General features: G+C 41.4%; 1 protein-coding gene across 3 annotated transcripts in view; it reads left to right on the top strand.

The window, feature by feature from the left end:
* The first annotated feature begins 6424 nt into the window (after nt 1–6424).
* JHY (junctional cadherin complex regulator) overlaps nt 6425–13885 on the top strand; it is a 60228-nt gene continuing 52767 nt past the window's right edge. For all 3 annotated transcript variants that reach the window (XM_036862133.1, XM_036862132.1, XM_036862131.1), the window contains exon 1: nt 6425–6738. In XM_036862133.1, coding sequence (XP_036718028.1) covers nt 6425–6738 — 314 coding nt within the window. The remainder of the gene's footprint in view (nt 6739–13885) is intronic.

Here is a 13885-nt window from a genome sequence, read left to right as displayed (position 1 = left end):
CTTCATATTAAATTATTTCCATTAAAATAACTGCTGTGGCTTCTGTCTCCTGTCTGACTGCCACCTGTGCTCATTATTCCAGCCTTTAGTGACTCTGAGTAAGAATAATCAGGACAGCCATTCCAGAGGAGGAAGGAGGAAAATCAAGTTCAGGGTATTCCATCCTCTGTGCGTGACTAGTCTCTGCAAGTAGCTGCTGGCTTGGTGGATTCCTGACTCATAGGAACCACTCATTTTCAGACAAGCAGAATAAACTCTTTTCTGGATAATGCAGAAAATGCTTGAAGAGTCTGAAGAACCATAGCATCAATTTCCACAGACCAGTAGATGAGACAGTCAAAAAGTGTGAATGACTTAGCCCTGATTATATAACATATCCTGTTAGCTGCTATGAGGAATAAATCTTTCTGCTTAGAGTTTGTTTGCATGTTTGCAGTTGCTCTAATGTTAACTGTATAATATGCTGGACAGAATAACATCAATGCTTTCAGCAACCTTGCTTTCATTTCTTCAAGTAACGTTGAGGTCCTGTTGTATCCTCACAAGACAAGGTCCCTGCTGTCAAAAAAGTTTTTTAAAAAATCTAACTCTAATAAAAAGCAGAATGAAAAATGGTAAAATTGGACTTCCCTGGTGGCACAGCGGTTAAGAATCTGCCTGCCAATGCAGGGGACACAGGTTTGAGCCCTGGTCCAGGAAGATCCCACATGCCGCAGAGCAACTAAGCCCGTGAGCCACAACTACTGAGCCCACGTGCCACACTGCTGAAGCCCGCACGCCTAGAGCCCGTGCTCTGCAACAAGAGAAGCCACCGCAGTCAGAAGCCCACACACCACAACGAAGAGTAGCCCCCGCTTGCCACAACTAGAGAAAGCCCACGTGCAGCAACGAAGATCCAATGCAGCCAAAACAAACAAAAATCTGTTACTCATTTTTTAAAAAATGGTACAACTGAGTACTAAAGATATTTTCCAATGCTCTACGTTTCCTATCATTAATGAGACACCTGGTATTGAAGAATTCTTGCCTCTTTGAATACAGTTATTCAAATCTATTTGTGGTTTTAATGCTGTGTTAATATGAACATAATTCCCAACCCTTCCTTCCTTTACTCTTCTTTGAAGACTTTTTAATAGTGTAATATTCTACACATACATAAATGTATAGCTTAATGAATTGTAATAAAATGAATATCTATGTAACCAGCATTAAAAGTCAGGAAATACAATCTCAAAGGCTATTTACAATAGCCAAGACATGGAAGCAACCAAAATATCCATCACAGAGGAATGGATAAAGAAGATGTGGTACATATATACAATGGAACATTACTCAACCACAAAAAAGAATGAATTAATGCCATTTGCAGCAACATGGATGGGCCTAGAGATTATCATACTAAGTGAAGTAAGTCAGACAGAGAAAGACAAATATCATATGATATCACTTATACATGGAATCTAAAAAAATGATACAAATGAACTGATTTACAAAACAGAAATAGACTCACAGACTTAGAAAACAAACTTATGGGGAATTCCCTGGGGGTCCAGTGGTTAGGACTCGGTGTTTTCACTGCCGGGGCCGGGGTTTGATCCCTGATCCAGGAACTAAGATCCCGCAAGCCATGTGGTGTGGCCAAAAAAAAAAGAAAAAAGAGAAAACAAACTATGGTTACCAAAGGGGAATGGTGGTGGGGAGGGATAAATTAGGAGTTTGGGAGTAACATATACACACTACTATATATAAAATAGATAAACAACAAGGACCTACTGTGTAGCACAGGAAACTATACTCAATATTTGGTAATAGCCTATATGGAAAAAAAATCTGGAAAAGAATACATATGTATATACATATATATGTAGGTACATATATATACACAACTGAATCACTTTGCTGTACGCCTGAAACTAACACAACATTGTAAATCAACTATACTTCAATTAAAAAATTAATTAACTAAAGAAAAGATGCCACTAATAAAAAAAGTTATTTCCAAATCAGTCAGAGGCCTCTTAGTCAATTCCAACTATATTTATTTCAATAAAATAAGGGAAGGTGGAAGAAAATTACTTTAAGTTTTTGTAATGAAATTTGACCAGTAAATTAATAAATCATTGTTGAACTAAAAGTCAAAGGTGACAGCAAATAGATATTTTTAAAAATAATAGCATCAACCACAAGCATATGAAACAAAACTAGGATGTAGCTTTAATCAGTCATGTATCCCTGAGTCATAATCAAATCAAATAAATCAAGCAATGTTGTAGGGTTCAATTATTTTACCATAATAAAGGTTTTAATTCCCTTGTCAAAAAAAAATCTAACTCTAATAAAAAGCAGAATAAAAAATGGTAAAATTGAGTACTCAAGATTTTTCCAATTCTCTGTGTTTCCGATCATTAATGAGGCAACTGATATTGAAGAATTCCTGCCTCTTTGAAGTCAGTTATTCAAATCTATTTGTGGTTTTAATGCTGTGTTAATATGAATATAATTCTCAACCCTTCCTTTCCTCACTCTTCTTTGAAGACTTTTTTTAATAGTGTAATATTCTACACGTACATAAATGTATAGCTTAATGAATTGTTATAAAATGAATATCTTTGTAACCAGCATTAAAAGTCAGGAAATACAATCTCAAAGGCACTCTTCCCTAAAAACCCCCACCCTGCCCTGCCCATCAGAACCGACCACAATCCTAACTTTATGAGAATCACTACTTTGGTTTTGTTTTCATAGTTTTCTTTACTAAGTATGCATCCATAAACATAAGACAGTTTAATTTTGCCTTTATAAATATTTATATACAAAATTATTTGGGGTTTTTTTAAACTCAATGTTATCAATATATTTTTAAGATGCCTCTGTGTCATTGCACACAGCTGAGTTTCATTCATTTTCCCTATTGTATAGTATGTCAGTATACGGAATAGTACAATTTAATTAACTATTCTATTGTTGATGGACATTTCAGTTATTTCCAGTTTGGGTGCCCAGAAGCACACACAGTTGTGGGGTAAAATACCTAAAGGTGAAATTGCTGAATCATAGGGTGTACACATTCTAGCTAATGTCAAGCCATTTTCCAAAGTGTTTGCACCACCTCACACTCCCATCTGCAGTATATGAGGGGGTCTTTGCTCTACCTCCTCCCCAACCCTGGGCGCTGTCAGATATTTTAACGCATTCCCAACTGGTGAGTATGGAGCTATATCCACGGTGGTCTTAATTTATCCGCTTCTGATTATTAACGAATTAAGCACCTTTTCAATCAACAACAGACAGTTATTGGCCATTGGGTTTCTTTTGTGAAATTCCTGTTCAAGTCATTTGCCCATTCTTTAATTGGATTCTTTGCCTTCTTAACTTGTAGGAGTTCTTCACGTTTCCTAGCAGTATGTGTTGCAAATATCTCCTCCAACTCGGTGCCCTGTCTTTCCTTGCAGTACAACTTTGGAAAAGCCAGTGTGACCTGCGAGCGGCTTCTTCGAGAGCTCCCGGGGTGCTGGGAGCTCTCCCCTGGCCACCGTCATCACAACCGTTCCCACCCTCTCCACCAGGACAAGACAGGGCACGGAGTTATTGGGATGCTGGGGCCTGGACCGCACCGGCCCCGCCCTCCCGGTGCGGCCCCACCCACGGCCGTGCTGGCCGAGTCGCGCGGGGTGGGCCCTGTTGGTCCCGGTCTCCAGGGCAGCGCTGGGCGACGCGGGGCGGGACCGGGAGGCGCCGGGCAGCCGGGCTGCGGAGGCGCTGAGGATGAGGGCCCGCCGGGGTCGCGGCAGCCAGGAGCGCCGGGCAGGTGACAGGCGGGGTGGGCGGTGCGCCAGAGGAGGGGATCGGGAGGGGTGGGACTGAGAGTGGGGACGGCAGGAAACCTCTCGAGGAAACTGGATCTGGTCGGGGAGAACTCAGAGGTGCCCGCGCCGGGAAGCACTTGGGACCCAGGCGGGAGGGGCAGACGGTGGCCGAGGCAGGGACGGGGCCCAGGGGCTGGTGGCCGGGATCTGGAAAGACTTTGGCGCCCAGACTCCCAGAACAGCCCTAGCGTGGGTTGATTAGACCGGTCCAGGGCATCAGACCCACCGGGCCCATCACTTCCTGGGCCTTAAAATGCTCCTGGTTGCCCAGTCTTGTCCATCGGAGAAAAGGCGGGGGGAGAAAACAAACCCAGCTCCCCTCTGGGCAGCTTTGGGCTTGTTCCAAAACAGGGCAACTTTTCCTCTACCACTCATCTTGGTAGGTGAGTCCTTAAAGCAGGGCTCCTTTTCACCTGCAGAAGGAAATGTGTTTCTCCCAGTACTAATGGGCTAGGCCCAAGGTCTTGAGGGGACCCCTAGGGAATTAGCCGTTTCTTAGTGCCCCCGGTTTATCCCTGTCTGTCTTGTTTACTTAGGAGATGTGTCAGCCCCTCTTGGTCAGAAATTTCAGTGAAAAACTTTGTGCCACTAGGCAGCAACATTCACTACATTTAAAAGGCCCACTTTTAATTTATTTCAGCTATCAGCTTTTGCTACTTTAATCCCATGCTTTTATAAAATCACACCTTCCACAGAAGACCCAACTTGGATGGTATCTGCCTTTGCTCTCTTCATAATCTCCCAAACTTCATTAATGACAAAAATTATATCTTCTTCTATGGACATTTTTAACTGATTAACTCCAAGAAATCCTAGTCTATGTCATTTAAAAGAGAAATTGAAGGGACTGAATTATTTCATGAAGAAGCAATTCCAAATTGAAATATAATGATTATTTTAAGCTTTTTTCTTTAAGATCCCAAGTACAGTGACTTGAACTCTTAAAGTAAGACTGGTGTTTATTACAAACTGTTTCAGTTAAAATGTGTTAGTATTTGAGGGATTTGCCACTTTCTAAAAATATCCTAAAAGCAACAGTTGATCTGCTTATCAAAATTAAAATAATATGGTAGAATGAAATTCGTATTTTTAAAATAAGAGAATTAACACAGCAAACTGGTCTGTGCAGTTTGACAATAATATGTTAGTCTACCAACAAGGGGGAACTTTGAATTAAAAAGAAAACCATAGATATTTAAATATCAGATGTATTGAAGTACGAATGTTACCTTTGGTCTGTTTTGTTTGTTAAGGTGCTTTCCTCCAAGGAGTTGAGGATGTTCCTTGGAAACATTAGCAACAAGGTCAACTAGGACTAGGAAGAAGGTCGTGTTATTTAATTAAAGAGAGGATTTGCCCAAAGAACAAAAGCAAGCCATTAAAACAAATTTTACAGTAATCTCTGATGAGAAAGGTTGTTTATGTTACCTGACCTACAGAAAAAACAAAAAAAACAAAAAAAAAAACAGCATAAAGGCAGTGAGATGGAAGACAGAGCAAATAGAAATGCCAGGTAGAGATGAAAGGAAGCACATCCAAAAACATCATTTCCTTTCAATCCTATCTGAACTCAAAGCATCCTTTCCGTAAACCATCTCGTGAGTCTTTATGACAGCCCTTTGAGACAGGGAGGGCTCACTTGGAATCATACTCTTAAGCTAGTTACAAGGGACCCGAGCTGTTATTCAGGTCAATCTTCCGCCCACCCAACATTCCCCAGAACAGCATTCCGTTAAGGTAGGTGGACACCCAGCCTCTGCTATGAATCACTGAATGGCAGAATTCACAAGGCCACCAAATCTTTTGTTGAACAGTTTTAATCATTATCATGGGTGGTTTTTTTTTTTTTTTCCTCTGAGCTGAGGTTGATCTCCATGTAATGTCCACCTAAATTACACATTCCTACCTAACAGCAATCTGGATATCAAAAAGTCTTCCAAACGATAGAGCCAGCCAGTACAGGTCTAGGAGCAAAACAGCTTCCATCAGCTTTGCAGTTCCAACTGTGGAAACCATACTCTACTTCTCTCCCCCTCCTTTATTTTCCAAAAGGCAGACCCTGAACCTGTTTTTACTCTGTCCATAAATACTACTGAACATGGCATATTTATATCAGTGCCCTGGGTCTTGGAAATAAGGCATTGAAGTACTGTCCATAATTAGCCATTTCGCTTTGTCTGGGCTTATCTGTAACAGGCCTTTGGAAGCTCAAAAAAGGAATCCAGTCATTTAATTTTCTCAATAAAGCTGCATTTGATTACTCGGACTGTTTATGAGCTCTACATCAGATGTGTTTCTGTAGAGAGAAAAACATAATAGTTTTTCCAATAGACCTTTCTCATACACACAGAAGGGGGCATACAAAAGCCTGCAGGTAATAACAAGTCTCTCTTATTTAATTTTTTGATTAACATTGGAATTAAAGAGATTTCAGTAGTCACAGAGTAACATAAATATAATTTTTTTAGGCAAATTCTTTTGCGAGCCACGACTTTAAATATTCAGCCAGCTGCTGCCATCCACAAGAGTATCCCTGTTCATTTTTGTATTTTCTCAAGATGATTCATAGTAAATTAATTCCCAAGCTCTCTATTCAGTCTCCTGTTCATCACACCAACTTCAAGGTCCAGTCCACGGAGCCACCTTTTAAGAAAGAAGACTTACATTTGATTTCAAAAGACTCCTTGGAATCTGATTCAGAAAGCCTCACTCAAGAGACCAAGTCCCAGTCTAAACCTGAAGACCGAATTCAGGACAACGACATGGACCCTGACAGCTTAGAGGAGGAGGACTTGAGTGAGACGGAAGAGGAAGCAAGCAGAAAAGCAGCTCAGACAAACCTCCATACCCAAGATGCTGGTGCGAATAACAGGTAAGGAACTGGCTTGTGTAAGAAAACAGTGGGTTCCGAAATGCATTGTTACATAATTACTGGTACTGTCCCAAGTGAAAGTAAGGACAGGCTCTTGGTTTTCGTTTTTTTGTTTTTTGTTTTTAATTTTTATTTTATATTGAAGTATAGTTGATTTACAATGTTGTGTTAGTTTCAGGTGTACAACAAAGTGATTCAGTTATACATATACATATATCTGTTCTTTTTCAGATTCTTTTCTCATATAGGTTATTACAGAATATTGAGTAGCGTTCCCTGTACAGTAGGTCCTTGTTGATTATCTGTTCTATACATAGTAGTGTGTACATGTTAATCCCAAACTCCTAATTTATCCCTCTCCCCAACCTTTCCCCTTTGATAACCATAAGTTTATTTTCTAAGTCTGTGAGTCTGTTTCTGGACAGGCTGTTGTAATGAGCACCTTTGTAGTGTGTGTGAGACAGGTCTCCAAGCAGCTAAGGACAGCTTGGAGCCAAGATTTTTGTCACATTCATTTCTATTTTTTAAAAACAAGCATGGACTTCCCTGGTGGTGCAGTGGTTAAGAATCCGCCTGCCAATGCAGGAGACACGGGTTCAAGCCCTGGTCTGGGAAGATCCCACATGCCACGGAGCAACTAAGCCCGTGCACCACAACTACTGAAGCCCACGTGCCTAGAGCCCGTGCTCCGCAGCAAGAGAAGCCACCACAATGAGAAGCCTGCCACTACAACGAAGAGTAGCCGGGCTCGCCGCAACTAGAGAAAGCCCACGCACAGCAACAAAGATCCAACACAGCCAAAAATAAATCAATAAATAAATTTTTTAAAAAAAAGCATAAGAAGAGAATAGTTATTAATAATAAGGGCATTTGCATTTCTTATGCTCCTTATTTCCTGTCCATATTCCAAGTGTCTCCACTGCTATGACCTCACCTTGCAGAAATCCCAGAAAGCCTGGTCTAGCAGAATGCCATGACTTGGAGCCAGGTGGTCTTGAGTTGGTCCAGGCACTGCCATTTAGTGTATAATTTGAAATAAGTCCCTTCAGTCTTCTGAGGCTCACTCTTTCTCATCTGTCAAATGAGCCAGCCTGCTTCTCTCACAGGACTGCCATCACTGTCTGTAAAGGACGTTCTGGGGGTAGAAGCCTACCTGAGCTAGAAGAGGTCTACCTTCCCGGGCATATATAATCACATAAAGATTTAATTTCTAATAATCAGGTACTTATGGGGTATTAACTTTAGGCTAGAAGCCACCAAAACATCTAAGAGGATTCAAATGAGTACAATGTTACTCAGTTTTAATGAAAATATAAACGATATGCTAGAGTACTGAAGTTAAAAGCTATTGATTAGACAGGGGTCTTGGGATGGTGGTAAAGTACAGAGCATCTGAAGCAGACCATGTGGGTTCAGACTGTGCCACTGACCAGCTGTGTGACCTTGGCCGAGCCTGATTGAACCCTCTCTGCCTCAGTTCCTCCTCAGTAAAAATGGGATAGTAATAATAGTTACCGTGAGGCTAAAATAAGTCTATGTATATATATAAAAAGTGCTTCGAACAATGACTATAAGTTCTGTATGTGTTAGATTTTTTTTTAATTAGGGTTAAAATAAATTGAGGAAAGTTTATTGGAAGGCCTAGAACTTGGGCAGGCAGGGTTTTGGAGACTAGGTAAGATTTGGGGAAAAAAGAATAGAATTAGAATGAACGTGTGTGGCACGTCCAGCCCCACTTGATGGCAGAGGATCTGTTCTGAGTGTAGGGAAAGTAGACAGAGGAGGGGCCTGCTGACAGGGACTGTCCTGGAGTGCCCCCAGCCCACGCCGCGGGTAGGACATGGAACACAGAACTCAAATGACGTGTCCCAAGAATGCAGTCACAGCGAAGGCTCGTGCGGGAGCCAGAATGAGAGACCAGCCCTGAGTCTTTTTCTTCTTTTTGTCTTTCCCTCTTTCTCTCTTTCACTGGAAATGTCAAGTTGAATCGAGCTCATTTGCTTCTTAGGGGATCTCACAGTACAGTACAGTAAGTCCCCGACCTACGAACCTTCAAGTTGCAAACTTTCAAGGATGCGAATGTATTATAACCCTATTACAGTACAGTACTCTACAGCCGATTGTGTTAGTTGGGCACCTAGGCTAACTTTGTTGGACTTACGAACAAATTGGACTTACGAACTCACTCTTCGTATGTCCACTGTACAAGTGATAAATGCTATAACTGAGGTGCAGCCGTAGAGCTGGGGGGCGAAAGAGGGGCTTAGGAAGGCTTTAACCAGCCAGCCGCCCCTGACTGGACTGGGTTGGGCACACCCGGAGGAGAAAATGCAGGTTCTTGGGGGAGGGCAGTGAGATGAAGCAGTGTTCAAGGAAGATTATTCTGCAAGCTGGTGCATTATGAATTAGAGGGTAAAAACACAGTGGACAAAGAGACTACCAGATGGTAATAATTACAATGACAACAATAACAGTAATGACATCTCTTTTGAAAGACCATCTCTTTTGAAGAATTTCACTCAATTCTTCATTGTAATCCTGCAAGAAAGTGCTGCTATTCCCATTTTACAGATTAGGAAGATGAAGCTGGCAGAGATGAAGCCACCCAACATCAGAGTGCTTTGTTATTGATGTTGAGGTGTTTTTTTAAATACTTTATTTATTTTATTTATGTATTTTGGCTGCGCCATGCGGCTTGCAGGATCTTAGTTCCCCGACCAGGGATTGAACCCGAGCCACAGCAGTGAAAGCATGAAAGCGCCAAGTCCTAAGCACTGGACTGCCAGGAAACTCCCTGAGTTTTTTAATCAAGAAAAAATTCTAACCTACAGAAAAGTACAGAGAAAAATACCATCTCACCCTTATTGCCATGTTTGTTTCAGATATATTTTTTAAAACATAAAATGCTACAGATAGTTTCCTGGTTCCCCTTCTCAAATCCGTCCCCGTCTTCCTCTCAGAGGTAACCAATGCATCAATACATACATCAATACATACTCTTTTTTTTTTTTTTTTTTTTTTGGCTGCGCCATACGTTATGGGGGATCTTAGTTCCCTGACCAGGGATCAAACCCTCGCCCCCTGCAGTGGAAGCACAGAATCTTAACCACTGGACCACCAGGGAAGTCCCAACCTACACATACTCTTATATGAGTGTATATACTTTGTAGCAATCTTTTATTCATTTCCTTCATAGGTAATTTATCATTAGTGGAGACATATGTTTATAAAGAATTGATAGGACTTGGTGACAGTTTAGAACTGGGGTTGGAAGGAACAAGAAAAGGCACAGATTACTTTAAGGTTCTAACAACAATAGCACTTATAGAATGCTTGTCCCGAGCCCATCCCTGTGCCAAACGCTTTACATGTATCATCTTATTTAATCCTTATGGCAGCCTCAACAGGGGGACACTATAATGATCCCATCTTGAAGATTGCAAATGAGGCTTAAAGAAACCGGTTATGTTATACCCATTTATTCCACCGGGTGAGTAGTGGAACAGAAAACTCCTGCAGTCTGACTCTATGCTTTAAACCAGGGGTCCCCAACCCCCGGGCCGCACAGCAGGAGGTGAGCGGCGGGCCAGCGAATGAAGCTTCATCTGCTGCCCCCCATCGCTCCCCATCACTCGCGTTACCACCTGAACCATCCCCCCCTCCCCAACCCCTACCCCTGTCCATGGAAAAATTGTCTTCCACAAAACCGGTGCCTGGTGCCAAAAAGGCTGGGGACCTTTAAACCATGTTTGTATTGTAGCTCTAATCTAAGAGAGTCATAGTCTCCTAGGTAATAAATGGTACTTTTATTTACTACGGGGGTGGGAGGGGCATCGGAAAAGAAATATCTTTTGTGGTGCACAGGTATTCTTGTCTGTACTTTTACGATGAAGAACAAGGCAGGGATCCATTACGTGACCTCATTTCCCCAATGTTGAGTTTTTCCTCTTTGAATGGGGCTCAGAGACCTGACTTTAACCTTGCTTTTTACCCAAGGACAATGTAAATACCACTCAATATATTTCAAAATAAAAAACCATACTTACAAAGTCAAAAGCATCGTTAGGGCCTTGGTCTTCTGACTCAGAGATCCTTAAATAATGGTATTTTCCTTGGACGGATTTGCCTTGGAAATCCTTAATGATAGACTATAATCCCCAGGGTTAGAATGGGTTACAGCCCTAGTAATTGTTTGGCTGTACAGTGCTTCACACATTGAACATTTACAGGACCAATTCTGTACTACAAAGGAAAGCTGAACTGAAGCATTTAGCCAAGTAATGCCTCAAAAATATCCTTCAGGTGAGTGTTTTGTTACTGGCCCCTTTCTCTGCCTCACTTTAGTCTTGGAAACCTTTCTTAGGTGTATTGTTACTTGGATCTGAGTAGTTTACTAGCCATGAAATAGACAAATTGATCTCAGGCTCTCAGTATGAAATTCAAGAAGACTTTCATTTCTGTCAGGTAGATGGCATTCTGGGAATTGTAGTTCAAAATAATTAGTCAAAGCCTTGCCTTAAAACAGAAGAAAATCTCTTTCTTCTTGCTTTTATGGGCAACCGTTTTAAAAGCTGCCTGACAAAATCACTTGAACCCTACTCTGGTGTTTTGATGTTACTAGAACCCCCTCAAAGCAATTACTCCCTTGTTCCTCAGCAAAGTCAAGCCACAGTTCGATGGATATGGATTAGAGAAAACCTTTTACTTAATGGAAATTGGAGCAGCATTGACTGCAGTGAATGAATCAAGAGTAGAAAGAGGATCTTCATATGATAATCCTTAAACCCCACTCCAGAACTAGCCCCATGACACTCGGCACTCAGAAGAAAGAGATCAATGTAATTCCTAGAGCATTAGAAATAACCTCTTCAGCTCTGGGGCCTTCTGAAACCTCATATGTTAAAAAAAAAAATCAGAAAGCAGCAGAACAGTAACTAGTATATGTGTTTGATAAGGTCTTATTTACAAAAATACTTCAATATAATTAGCTACCATTTGTAGGACTATTTGCTTGATATATATACTATCTCATTTATCCTTACAAGAGACTCTTAGATATTGGCATTATTATCCCCACTTTGCAGATAAGGAACCAAGGCTCTGAAAGTTGTGCAGGTGTACGTAGCTACTAAGTGGCAGAGACAGAAATTTAACTGAATGAACTCTCTTTTAACATCAAAGTCTGAGCCTCTAATTATAAGTATCTAGATAGGTGATCAAGGGCTGATCTGGTAAAGGATTCAGTTTTGCTCTCTAACAAAAATTAAAGGTATAACAACTTCAATATGGAGTAAACTGAGGCCAGATTAAATATGCATGTAAAATTATAAATTTTAGTAAAGTAATACAAATTTATAAAGGATCCTGTGCCCTCAGAATACTATAAATATTAATGCCATTTTACCTTGGGCAGTAAGGTCATAGAGCCTATATTCCTCAGCAGCTCTCCTGGGAAACGGAATGTTTTCATTCATTGAGATCTCTCTCATCACCTGGGAAGTGTAGCCTTCACAAAAGATCCCACATTCTGTCTCATAAACCACCGTGTGCCAGAAATTACTGGGTGGGAGATAGGCACAGTAAGGTATTCTTAGTTGAAGTGAATTTCAGAATTGTCTGAAGGTAAGAAAAGGACTCAGGAATAATAATCTGCATTTTTATGGTGGTATATAATTTTTCCTCTCAAACACTTTCATATATAGTTGACTCTTGAACAAAATGGATTTGAACTGAGCGGGTTCATTCATATAAGGATTTTTTTCAATAAATAGTACTGCAGTCATACAAAATCCACAATTGGTTGAATTAGCAGATGTGGAACCGTGGATACAGAGGGCCGGCTCTGGGACTTGAGCATCTGTGGAATTTGGTATCCCCAGCGTGTCCAGGACCCAATCGCTCGCAGATACCAAGGGACCACTGTATGTTGTTTCCGATTAATAATACAAGAATCAGATGAAATATTGAATGATGATTTCTAGGACTTCAGTAGCAGTATGGGATAAGCAAAACAGAAAGTGGGTAAAGGGAGACTTAGTAAAAACTAAAACTCAGTATTTTAATTTCCCCCTCCAATTTCCCAGACTGTTTTGTAGGACACATTGGATATATTTAAGCAGCTGAGGGGAGATTACTTCCTCTTATAAGTGTTGTAGAGTTTTGTTTTTTTGGTTTTTTCTTTTTTTTGCTCTGGTTGGGAGAGTAAATGTGACACTTGAGGCTAGATCTAATATTCTAGTATAACCAAGAACATTCTGAGAGCTTCCAGGAGTCGACTCTCATTCCTGTTAGTTTCTAGCAGCATTCATCCATGTTGATTTATATTGTCTTTATTAGGTAGATTTTCAATTTAAGGCCATTGGCTGGCCAACCTCTTTCAAATACATTCTACTATATACCGAATTCAAGGGGTTTCACACAGTATTTGGGGATAGCTACTAGCGTTTTGGTTATTTATTTCTGATCACATGGGTATAGTCATAGCAGAGAAGTGACTTGTCGTAGGCATTATCATTGCTGTTTTTTAAATATAAATTTATTTATTTATTTATTTTTGGCTGCATTGGGTCTTCATTGCTGCATGCGGGCTTTTTCTAGTTGCGGCGAGCGGGGGCTACTCTTCGTTGCGGTGCTCAGGCTTCTCACTGTGGTGGCTTCAGTAGTTGTGGCACACGGGATCAGTAGTTGTGGCACGCAGGCTCGGTAGCTGTGGCATGGGCTCTAGGTGCGCAGGCTCAGTAGTTGTGGCACACAGGCTTCAGTAGTTGTGGCACACAGGCTTCAGTAGTTGTGGCTCGCGGGCTCTAGAGCACAGGCTCAGTAGTTGTGGCGCACAGGCTTAGTTGCTCCGCAGCATGTGGGATCTTCCCAGACCAGGGCTCGAACCCTTGTCCCCTGCATTGGCAGGCGGATTCTTAACCACTGCGCCACCAGGGAAGTCCCATCATTGCTGTTTTATGCTCACTTGCTCACAAACTATGCAGCAGTCAAACCCTGATGTGCTCCTCAGAGCAGGCACGGTGCCATCGTGACAGACAAGCAGAGGAGGGAGTAAGGCGTGTGCCTGGGCATGAATTGTGTCTATCAGAGGCACAGTCCCCGCCAGAAATGCTAAAGCCACTGTGACTCCTGGGATTTTATTGCCCTT

The sequence above is a fragment of the Balaenoptera musculus genome, chromosome 8, assembly GCF_009873245.2.
Source record: "Balaenoptera musculus isolate JJ_BM4_2016_0621 chromosome 8, mBalMus1.pri.v3, whole genome shotgun sequence".
Lineage (NCBI taxonomy): Eukaryota > Metazoa > Chordata > Mammalia > Artiodactyla > Balaenopteridae > Balaenoptera > Balaenoptera musculus.
This window is presented reverse-complemented; position numbering and strand designations above follow the sequence as displayed.